This window comes from Haliotis cracherodii, unplaced genomic scaffold (assembly GCF_022045235.1).
Source record: "Haliotis cracherodii isolate W230 unplaced genomic scaffold, xgHalCrac1.p SCAF_11, whole genome shotgun sequence".
Classification (NCBI taxonomy): domain Eukaryota; kingdom Metazoa; phylum Mollusca; class Gastropoda; order Lepetellida; family Haliotidae; genus Haliotis; species Haliotis cracherodii.
Window position 1 is genome coordinate 9,324,044 of NW_027266266.1, and position 12,827 is coordinate 9,336,870.

General features: G+C 40.3%; 1 protein-coding gene across 1 annotated transcript in view; it reads right to left on the bottom strand.

Annotated features, from left to right (window-relative positions):
- LOC139456203 (UPF0764 protein C16orf89 homolog) overlaps positions 1-4,851 on the bottom strand; it is a 56,739-nt gene extending 51,888 nt beyond the window's left edge. The window contains exon 1 of the mRNA XM_071237757.1: positions 4,554-4,851. Within this exon, the coding sequence (XP_071093858.1) occupies positions 4,554-4,725 (172 nt within the window). The 5' untranslated portion in view covers positions 4,726-4,851. The remainder of the gene's footprint in view (positions 1-4,553) is intronic.
- Between the last annotated feature and the right edge of the window lie 7,976 nt (positions 4,852-12,827).

Sequence of the window (12,827 nt, forward strand, 5' to 3'; positions counted from 1 at the left end):
CTCCATGGCGTTGCAGCGGGAGCAAAAGGTGGGAGTGTCGATCCTCTGCTTAAAGGCGTTAATAGATGGTATGTCAGATTTAATCCCCCGCATCCAGATACATGATGCTAAATGGGTGCAGCTCACAGTGCAATGACCAACATGGAGAATACTAATCATATTATAGAAATCAGCCTTCAGTTGGTTCTATTGGACTAAACATATTTGATATACATGCTTAGTCCGTGTATAACATTCAGTATATTACAGCGAAGAGGGCTCAAAGGAATTAGTAAGAAAATAGCAACAACATTTTTTTAATAAAAGTACGTCTGTGCTCGTGGAACTACATCACTATGTTTAGATGCGAGTTAGCCTCGGTGAAGGAATATTGCAAAAAAACTTGTAATACTCTACATTGCATCTTCGGGATAATAAACACACAACTGGGCTGTATAGGTGCATTGGATGCACGACTTTATTGAGATTTCTTTATGATATTGTCTTTGTTTTGAAGTTGTTTTTCTGTGTTTGTTTGTTGGCATTTATCCTTCTTCCCTTGATTCTACCCAGAGAACGGTGGGCGTAATCGAGAAAACAAAACGTACCCCAAAATACATATTTTTAAACACGAGTCATCAGAAGATGACAAATCCCCCCGCCCACTACAATAACAAAAGGCACCACTTCAGTCTCTGGTTAATACGTGTACCAAGTTTGGATGGAAAATCTTTCACGGTTTTCAAGATATGCTGCGGAAACGAAATGCGAACGGACAGGCTGACCAGATGATGACTCTATGCCCCCGCATTAAATAGCGGGTATAAAAAGTAAAATGAATAGACTCATAGTTTAATTATTTTTGTAAAATATCTGGTTTTGCAACTGTAGCTTAAATATTATTCAATCTCAATACAAAATTCCAGCAAACCCCAGCCCCACCCAACCTTCCCAGAATATCAAAAGGTCGATCCCTAAGTGATTATGCCATTTTGTTTTCGTTTTAATGAATATTTCCGAGTCGCTTTTAATTACTTTTAAAAAATATTTTTTAAAAACGGTTTGAAGGGTAATAAAACACGCGCTTTTTGTATATGATAATCAATCTGCAATTCTATCACACTCCAGAGCAATAACCTCATTACGTCTGTTACCAACAGCGAGGAATATGGCACTCATCACTGACACGAGATGGCTTCAATCTGACACAGGGTTTTGAAACGCACTTGTCTTCTTGCTAAATACTTGAAATTGTCGTAAAATTGACAAGCGGTGACGAGCTCCTTCCATAACTAGGTCGTTGAATGACGACATAAAATCGCTTGATAAAAATTGAGGGTGTTTAGTTGTAGGGGGGCCATTATTAATATTCGATTCACTCGAATTTTATTTCAGGATCCAACATGTCCAACAGATGTTGTGTTTTTTTTGGTAAAAATTACGGACAAATTTAAAAAAATCAAATTTAAGTGGAACGAGGTTTTGTTTTGTTTGTTTTAAAAAAATAAAATACAGACCAGTGGTGTTCATACGTAGAAACCAGCATGGGTATGTACGATGCTGGTCGAACGAGAAGACTTAATGGATCGGGTGGTCAGGTTTCGTGACTTGGTTAATTGTGTGTCATCGTACCCCGACGGCGTGGGTCGTTGCTCATGATATCAACCACTGGATGTCTGGTCCGAACGCGATTGTTTACTGGCCCTGTTCCTTAAAGCGATCGTAGCGTTACGACCGTCGTGTTAAAGTGTGGGAGTTACGATCGTCATAGCCCTACGATCGCTTTGTGGAACCGCTCCCAGATGACTTAACGTGAATCTCAACGTCCTTGTTCTATCAGTGCGATGTTTCGGTACACATGTCCGTACCTTTATCAAGAAAATGATACCAAAATATCGCTTAAAGATATGAAACATGAGTCACGCCAATATCCTTCTAGACAGGAAACCCACTGGACAAAGTATAACGGTATACATAGTGCATTGACGTGTAATATCGCTAAATCTATACTCAACAATACACAGCTGGTCACTGATCAGCCTCTTGTTGAGTAGGACAACTGACTGTATAAATATAGATATCTTATCTGATCTCACAGAAACAAGGCTGATAATGTAACTGTAAATATATATATGCCAAAACCGGCTTTACTTATGTAGATTAACAAATGCAGACCCGTGAAGATCCGGGTTAGAGTGAGTGAGTGTGTTGGGTTTAACGCCGCTTTTAACAGTATTCCAGTTATATCGCGGCGTGTCAGCTTAATGTGGGAGGAAAGCCCTAAGCGAAGCAGGTCTTAGGCGTTTTCTACTCCGGTGAAACCCAAGCGCACGGGTATGGTGCTGACAAACCTAGAAACATAATCGGGGCGAACTGAGATTCGAACCCACAATCATAGGTTTCCGGCGTGCCCAAAGGACGCAACTCTGCACAGCGAATCGCGGCGCCATTGACGACTGGGCTTGTCGTAAGAGGCAACTAACGGGATCGAGTTGGTTGTTGGTTTGTTGTTTTACGCCGCACTTAGCAATATTCCAGCTATATGACGGCGGTCTGTAAATAATCAAGTCTGGACCAGACAGTCAAGTGATTGATATCATGAGCATCGATCACGGCAATTGGAATCGATGACATGCTTCAACCAAGTCAGCGAGCCTGACCACCCGGTCCCGTTAGTCGCCTCTTACGACAAGCATAGTCGCCTTTTACCGGCCAGTATGGAATTTAAAAAAGCGCAGGAGCTGGTGGTCAAAAGAAAGTATACTATAATGTCTTTTTAAAATAGTTTTTAATCAAATTATATTGTTACAAATAAAACCACATTGAAGTTTTTTAAATGTCTAAAAGTTTTAAATCAAATTATATTGTTACAAATAAAACCATATTGATGTTTTTTAAATTTCTAAAAGTTTTAAATCAAATTATATAGTTACAAATAAAACCATATTAAAGTATTCTTTGAGTGCAAGCCTGAGTCTAAGCGCCAGTACAGTTCAATGTTTGGTGTATTATAGTATAATATGACGTCATACTTATGATGACGTCATAAATTACAACTGTGACGTCATAATGTATTTACACACTCCAGCGACGACACCAAGTAATTTAACAATTGTAGGGAGACATTTGAATTAAAATATACAGTATTAATATCAGTATTATATGTCATTGTCAGTTACACTGAAGAGCTGTCATGAGACAGCGAAAGTACTATGTCTGAAATTGATACAAAGAAGATGATGGACTAACGTGGACTTTATTTTTTTTATTATATATATATATATATATATATATATATATATATATATATATATATATATAATATATATATATATATATATATATATATATATATGCGTGCGCGCGGCGCGCGCGTGTGTGTGTGTATTAGAATATTGAATAGAACAACCTCTAGGCAATCGACACAGACTATAACAAATCCCTATCTATACAGACGTCATTCGATAATGCGAACACCTTAATAACAGAACGCGACGCTGGGTATAGGTGATATTTGCAAACCATAAAATAGGTCTCACTGTAGGCAGATTTATGGACTTAAAACTACTTGTAAGTCGTGAGTTACATTTGTACAACCCGTTGGTACACAACACACGTTTGCTGAACGGATTCATTTGATATTTATGTCAACGTTTACCTCACAAAGGGTTAACAAAAGTAATACTGATCAAACATTGCGTAAACAACATACTGCGTTCTGGTTGTCCCGGATGTTGCTATAACGAATCACTGCCCCGTTATACCGTGATTAACACTGGTAGTTATGAGATAAAAACACGTTCTTTGAGAACTAAAATAACCCACGAGTTTCAAATAAATCGTTTTCTTGAACGCTGAAGCAAGACGTTTGTACTGAAATTTCAAAATACGATTCTAAATTTAATTTTCACATGCTACCATGGCTGAACTGTTTTTTAAGCCGGGCATTTGATATGGTAGGATTAAAATGCCAGTCTAGACTGTTGTTTTGAATTCTGACGGTTACTGTTACAATACAAACTCCTGTCTTGTTATCATAGATTATATCAACACTAGACAAAATGTGGGTTTGCTCGGTGTTGATCTGCAACATAATATTGTTCAACATATGTTTGTTGGTGTTACCTTAATTGTTTGCACACAGTATTTCCACGCATCATTAAAACTACAACGTACACTGTTTTGAGTATTTTATATAAATCTCTATGTGTAAAAACGATTGTTATTTTTCAACTTTGTTGTAAATTTTATGTATTTTAAGTTTGATATTTATTACCATGACTCAAATATCGTATTAGATGTTTTAACTATCATATTTGTAAAATTGACTTTGTGAAGACATGCCGTTGATCTTTCAATTACGGAAAAATAAAGTTTAAATCTTAATTTTAAAAATGAATAATTTTAAAATGACAAATATCTGTAAAAAAAATGTTTTCGGGGATCCCATGGGGACAAATTTCATAATATGCAGACGCTGTATAAGTATTGTCGACCATATTACCGGCGAGAACAGAGGTCGCCTTGCCCTTTAACACTATGGTTATAGATTCATTCAGTGAAATGTCACTTACCTTGACCAATCCTAAGACCAAACAACCCATCCACGTTGATACTACTATAATCGGAGCTGAAGAATTTGATCGCACGATCAACCGCATCTATAACCCTAGGAAGCAGTTTTTCTTTCGTCGGGGCCCCATTGACAATAGTCAAACCAATGACAAACACGACAAACGGAGACATTCTTGGAACCCACAAAGTCTTGTCCGAGCGCACCTATTTATGTGAATCCGCAGATGTTTAACAGAATAATCTCCACCTCCAACCCACACTGAAGGCTTGAGCTTGTAAGCATGTTCCTATCGCTTTGGCCCGTGACGTCATGTTATCGACAACGTGTGTCCAGTGTGATGGTTGATTGACAGCATATAGGTGCCACAGCGAACGGCTGGTGTTAGGCTCAGGCAAACTCATTCGCTGGCTTTGGCAACGGGATTTTAGCGAACGGCATGCGAGGACGATTTATTAATCTTAGCTCGATTTTTGTCTATTTCACTGCTGGTGACTGTCAAGTATAAACACAAACTGTGACGGGTTGTCAATTTCCTTACACCTTGTCTATTACAAAGCCAGGTGGTTTGCCTATATGATCGCGGTTACACCCGGAAGTGTCGGCGAATAGCCGGATTTACGCTGTCACCTTACATTCGCTGTAATTGATTTTTGACAGTTGTTTTTATACCGTGTTATATTGGCCAGATTCGTTTAGGTGTTCAATTAATGATGTTCAGCTATCCTATTTCCCGTAACGTGTTGATTTGTTACCTTGTAATGAAGTTACAATGCGTATCTTCGAGAACAACATTGTTTATAAACAACATGAAAGGATTATTGTTTATCAAAAAAGCTGGGCCTGTGGTCGATGCACTGATTAATAATTCAATACATTTTATTATCGTTAACGCAGGTTTTGCAAAGAGCTGTGTTTAAATTCACAAGGGCATAAATATCAATTGCAGAATTAGTGTCAGCAAATGTGGTTATTCGAGGACTAAGCATAAACGGAGATGTATCGACAGAACACTGGCAGATTGGAGTCGGTAGTTTGTATGGTGTGGTATACGAGTGAGATTTGTTTGTTTGTTGTTTAACGCCGCACTCAGCAATATTCAAACTATATGACGGCGGTCTGTAAATAATCGAGTCTGGACCAGACAATCCAATGATCGATATCATGAGCATCGATCCACGCAATTGGGAAACGATGACATGCAGCGATCCGGTTAGTCGCCTCTAACGACAAGAGTAGTATAGTGTCAGTAGGCAGGAGCTGGTTTTGGTTGAGGGAGGTTGAGTGAAAATAGGGAAGGTGATTGGTTGATCCAAGTCACGTGTTCGGATAGGATGACTCATGCATCAACAGCGCGTCGGGAAAGGCTGGGGAATGAAAGGTGTGTGTATTTATAAGGCAGAAAAGAATTCATAAGAAAACAAAAGTAAAAGGTTATGAATAGAGCTATGCGTATAGCGTGCTGCCCTAAATAGACAGACCGTACCCACAATAGAGACGGGTTATGTCAACACGATATACGCCGGGTAATGTAGGCACACACACATGAACGTGAGACAACCTGTATAGAAAAAAATATATAGACAAAATAGATAAGACTACGCAATCAGCAAGCTAGCAGTGTCGTTTAATTACGTTGAGCGCGCAACAACGAGGTCGCCACGTCACCCTGCATTGATTATAACGCTGAAGGCAGCCGGATTTCGAATCACCCCGCGCTGCGTACTATTGTGAACCATTTGTATAGAGGGCGTTCACTTATTCAACCCTGTCCCGACTTACATAGTTAATGTTTCAACGCTAGCGTTTCCATTTAACGCGATGACAAATAAGCCTTACGGTTTGAGTTTTAACCGTGTAACATGCTATTTTGAAAATAGATAGAAAACTGATAAGTACATGTAGCAGTGTGACGGCACGAAGCTAGGTTTGTTGGGAAAGTGATGGAAGCAATCTATAGGACATTTTCATGTTTACAATACTCACCCTTAATTCGAAGACAGAACAGAGTTTATCATGGAAAATTGTTTGACGAGGAAAATGTTTTATTGGAAATATATGTCGAAGCAGGTTTATTCATAGCTAATGTATAGCAGAGAGACTAAGCGACCGACCGCCCATAACAATGTCAACATACCCCGGCCTTACAATTAATGTTAACATACCAGCCTCGCCTGAAGCTTCCCATTCATAAATTGTGAGACCAGTGTCCCGTATTTATGATATGTTAGGGAAGATGTGTTGTACATTTGTTATTTTAAAAGGGAGTTATTTCAGAGAGGATATATATGGGTATTCCCCTCATTAAACCTTTCTTTCGTTGGTGTCTATTAAACGTATCCGGTATTTAATACATTTGAATGATGTAGGAAAGTATGTGCGTGTAGATGTTGTACCTATATATCCGAACACGAATGTATGACACCTTTCAATAGATCAATTACGGTTCTAACCACGACACGCAACATGACTATGAGCGTGGTTAGCAGTTCATATTTATAAACACATCGTAAATGACAGATTTCTGATGAATGAACTCGCCCGCACACATGTCTATAGGGTTATGATCGCCCGAACTGTAAACAGTGACACATTGATAACAGGAAGGGTGTGTGGAATGCACTCGTCCTTGTAAGGGTAAAATACGCGTTTAAACTCACCATTTAAATGATGACATTACCTTTTAGATGTATTGGTATCAGTGAGTGAGTGAATGTAGTTTTACGCCACACTCGGCATTATTCCAGCTCTAGGACGGTGGTCTGTCAATAAACGAGCTTGGACCAGACAATCCAGTGATCAACAGCATGAGCAGCGATCTGTGCAACTGGGAACCGATGGCACGTGTCATCCGAGTCGGCGAGACTGACCAACCGATCCCCGTCAGTCGCCGATAAGCATGGGTTACTGAAGGTCGATTCTATAACTCGGACCTTCACGGGTGTAGTATGACGAAGACTATATACTAATATGATCGCTTTTTTAACATACTCACACATGAAGAAAGCGTCAGAGATTAGACTTGACCCTAGAGATATATTTAGGAAGACTACGTTGAGAAAATCACAACAGAGAAAGAAACCACAAGCAGCCAAGAAGTCGACGCTGAAGACAAAGAAGAGACAGGTAACACCTAAAATGAAAACGATGACAACCAAACAGGAATCGAAGACAACACCCCAACCCGTGAAAATACAACATGTGTCGGAGGTGAAGGCTGTGGTGGAACGGGCACTTGCTGCCTTGAAGCGTCAACAGAGTCAAGGGTATAAAAGAAAGCTTCATACCCTCTAATCGCACACCGTATTGGATCACCACGGGGGGGTTGCCACCTGTCCGGACTGTGAAAAAATGTTTTCAAGGAGAGATGTCATGTTACGACACAGGAGAAATAAACATAGCATACCGCCGCCGTTACAAGCCCAAACGCCGCCGCAAGTCCACCGACCATTACAAGCCCACCCGCTAACGCCGCCGCCGCAAGCCCATCCGCTACCGCCGCCGCAAATCCACCCGCCATTACAAGCCCACCCGCTAACGCCGCTGCGTCAAGCGAACCCGCCGTTACAAGCACATCTGCCGCCGCCGCTGGCCAGTGGACTTGCGGCGGTGGGTGGGCTTGTAATGGCGGGTGGACAACGTTTGTACAACGTGTAGACCGTACAAGATGAATTTGATCCAGCTAGACGTACATTTGTGTGTGTGCCTACATTACCCGGCGTATATCGTGTTGACATAACCCGTCTCTATTGTGGGTACGGTCTGTCTATTTAGGGCAGCACGCTATACGCATAGCTCTATTCATAACCTTTTACTTTTGTTTTCTTATGAATTCTTTTCTGCCTTATAAACACACACACCTTTCATTCCCCAGCCTTTCCCGACGCGCTGTTGATGCATGAGTCATCCTATCCGAACACGTGACTTGGATCAACCAATCACCTTCCCTATTTTCACTCAACCTCCCTCAACCAAAACCAGCTCCTGCCTACTGACACTATACTACTGACAAGGACACTCGCCTTTTACGGCAAGCATGGGTTGCTGAAGATCTATTCTACCCCGGATCTTCACGGGTCTAAACGAGTGGGCTACCAAACCAGGGTTTGCAGCGTCTGAGTGAGTGAGTGAGTGAGTTTAGATGTAGTAAACCATTATCACAGATCGTGACGTCAAAACTGACCTTCACACGTGGTACCGATGTATGGAGAGAATCAAACACGTGCTGTGCCGCGTGAGCTGTACGCTTTAACCACTAGGCTATCATTGAAGACAAGACAATCCACTCTCTTAGTCTATTACACGTTTTCTATGATTTTATCTTGACGAAGTTTCATCATTTATATTGATTCGAAAAGTATTTCATTGACTTATACCGAGTAGTCGAGGATGACGTTCTCAACAACCTTCGAGCTGTTATTGAGCTAACAGGAGTGAGTGAGTATGGTTTTACGCCGCTTTTGGCAATATTCCAGCAATATCACGGCGGGGGACACCAAATATGGGCTTCACACAATGTACCCATGTCGGGAATCGAACCCGGGTCTTCGGCGTGACGAGCGAACGCTTTAACCACTGGGCTACCCGACCGCCCCTGAGCTAACAGGAAGACATTATATCATAGGGGCCGTGACACCTGGTTGCCCTCACGTGACAGCGATTCCTACACTTCAACAAAACATAACGATAGGGCGACGCGAGGTTAACATTGCAGATCGGGGCCTGACGTCTCTTGCAGGAACCGTTGTCATTGTGTAGAACAATGAGTGGGTATTATGTGCAACCCCTCTTTTACAAAACCTTGGATCCGCCTCAAGGTCACGGTTATCTACCGTTGCGTCAAGGTCATACAAGGTATTGTTCACGTGGTCTCCGATTTCAGGAATGGTATGCCACGGCGATTAACTATTCTACTTATTCTCAAAGGGGGGTATTGTTGACTGGTGCACGACTTGACGCTGACAACGTGACCATGTCGACAGATGTTTATTACATAACAGATAACACTTGACATCCAACATGTATCTGCGGATGGATCGGAATTTTGTAAACAGCTTCTACCAGAAAATGCTTAGGGGAAACGGTTTTGTCCTAGGTTTGCACCCGGACATGTTTTAAATGTGTTTTGAAAGAACTCTTTGTTGGGCTCCGCCTTACCTTATAAGGAAAATAGAGTACGGTTTGAATCAGTGGTCGAAAAACATATCCTGTCTCGAACGGAAGTCCCGATAGCGATAAATTATATCGTTTATCATTATTATATTATTAGTGAACATAACATTTGATATTTCACTGCAGTGAACATAGCACTTGATATTTCACTACAGTGAACATAACACTTGATATTTCACTACAGTGAACATTAATTCTTGATATTTCACTGCAGTAAAATAACACTTGATATTTCACTACAGTGAACATAACACTAGCTATTTCAGTACAGTGAACATTACACTTGATATTTCACTGCAGTAAAATAACACTTGATATTTCACTACAGTGAACATAACACTTGATATTTCAGCACAGTGAACATAACACTTGATATTTCACTACAGTGAACATAACACTTGATATTTCACTACAGTGAACATAACACTTGATATTTCACTGCAGTGAACATAACACTTGATATTTCACTGCAGTGAACATAACACTTGATATTTCACTACAGTGAACATAACACTTGATATTTCACTTCAGTGAGCATAACACTTGATATTTCACTACAGTGAACATAACACTTGATATTTCACTGCAGTGAACATAACACTTGATATTTCAGTACAGTGAACATAACACTTGATATTTCATTACAGTGAACATAACACTCGATATTTCACTACAGTGAACAGAACACTTGATATTTCACTACAGTAAACATTACACTTGATATTTCACTACAGTGAACATAACACTTGATATTTCACTACAGTGAACATAACACTTGATATTTCACTGCAGTGAACATAACACTTGATATTTCAGTACAGTGAACATTACCCTTGATATTTCAGTACAGTGAACATAACACTTGACATTTCATTCCAGTTAACATAACACTTTGACGGAACTATTATTCGTGCAAGAGTGCCCCCGTGACGGAGGTGAAGGGGTTAATTTCACTCGACACCAGGAATATCCTCTGTTTGTGGTGCCGACAAAAGAGTATTGGGACCACGTGATGCTGTCATCATCTCTCAGGTCCATTGGGGCACGTGTTTCATGTAAGGGTCACTCACAATCAGATCCACAGTGAATAAGTGTCTGTACAATAGCATTCCACTATACTCATCGTTTAAGGGACGTTTGGTTGGGTTGCTGAAGACCTATTCTACCCGGGAATCTTCACGGGTCTTAAGGGACGGAGGTGAGGCCTTGTGGTTAAAGCGTTCGTCATCACACCGAAGAGACATTTCTGGTGTCCCCGTCAAGATGTCGCTGAACAATTGCGAAACAAACCTCACTCACTCATGACTTGTACTTTCATACCGTCTCGTTTACTGTTACTTTGATACTTAAAACTCGGTGACATTTCTCGAAGAGATTGTTTTAATTCTTTTCAAAACCAACAAAAACAGTTTAATAACCATGTCGATGCTGAATTTAATATAGTGATCACGAATACAGGATTAGACGGCGAAATAACCGAGTTAAACAAATAGAAACCTGATACATTCCGATGATAACAAAGTCACAACGTGACTTTCTGGAAATTAAATTGACTTTTCTAACCCTTAATTCTTTACAAAATGAGATAAAAATAGGATATTCTAGCGTAAGATAATATTCTCAAAATGTTCAGAAAAACTTTGATAATACCAGTATTTAAAATTGTGGGATTTGGTGGTATGCTGCTACAGTTTGGCTTATGTCACGAAATGACGGTGATATATAGTCTCCTCTCTGTAGCCAATTAGCCAATGTTTCCTAAATATTTCAATGGCATATGAAGTGATAGAATACAATCGGAAGAGCGACTCTGTAGGCAATCGAACCTGGGAGAGTGGAAGGTCCGGAGTTCGATCCCCGGCCACGTCATACCAAAAGACGTCAAAAGATGGTACATGTTGTTACCTTGCCTGGTGCTCGGCCGTTTCGGAGTCAGTATACTGTGTACTGTTTCTTCGTGGGGTATTCATGTTAAAATGCGGCATGGTATCTCAGTGGACTAGCACTTTAAATCGGTATCGGTCCGGACTAGCACAAGCAGCCACACACACATAAGTGCAATAATCTTGGACGACCAGACATTGTTTGAATATTGGTGATTATTTGGTATACATCGTCAAAGCCTTGAGACGGTGCGTTAGCCCTTGGTTTTACATGATTGTATACCCGTGAAGATCTGGGATAGAATAGGTCTTCAGCAACCCTTGCTTGCCGTAACAGGCGACTATGCTTTTTTCGTAAGAGACGACTAACGGGATCGGGTGGTCAGCCTCGCTGACTTGGTTGATGCATGTCATCGTATCCCAATGGCGTAGATCAATGCTCAATCACTAGATTGTCTGGTCCAGACTCGATTATATTTCATAAAGCTGGAATATTGCTGAGTGCAATGTTAAACAACAAACAAACAAACAAACAAACATGATTGTAATTTTGACTAACTTAAATAGGTACTTTGCAAATAAGGAACCTTTTTTACCTTTTTATTTATTTTCCGATCGACCGACCCCATTTGGGAAACTCTTTGAGATGAGAAAAACAAAAATAACTAAGAATGCCATCAGCCTTAGAATACACTCCAGACATCCGGTGACGTCACTCCATTGTTCTATAGATGTTTTCTCCTTTCAGCAAGTTCTGGGATTTAATCAAGTTGAAAGCCGCGAATGACTTTGAATATACATAGTGATGTTTTACTTTTAAGTGAGACATACTTTGAGGTTTTACTGCCCTCAAGTAAGACCTGCTTTGAGTTTTAACTTCTGTCAAGTAAGATCTAAGGTTTTACTTTGAATCATAAGTAAGACCGGCTTTGAATTATTACTTCAAAATAAATTCGCATCTAATGTTGATTGGTTAGGAGTCCAGATTTCTTTACAAAGAAAATTCCATGATGAAAATGGAACCTGCAACGACACATATCATGTTTGGTATTGTAACCCTCTGTTTTCCCATTGAAACACCGGGGTAGGTAATGAAGTTAAAGTTTACTGAGCACAATGAATGACAGTGAAGGTCACGCTCAGTTTGTGCACGTGCAATGTACGCAATGCCGTTGCTGCACGTGCTAGGATATCCATGAACGTTAGACGAGTCCATTTTA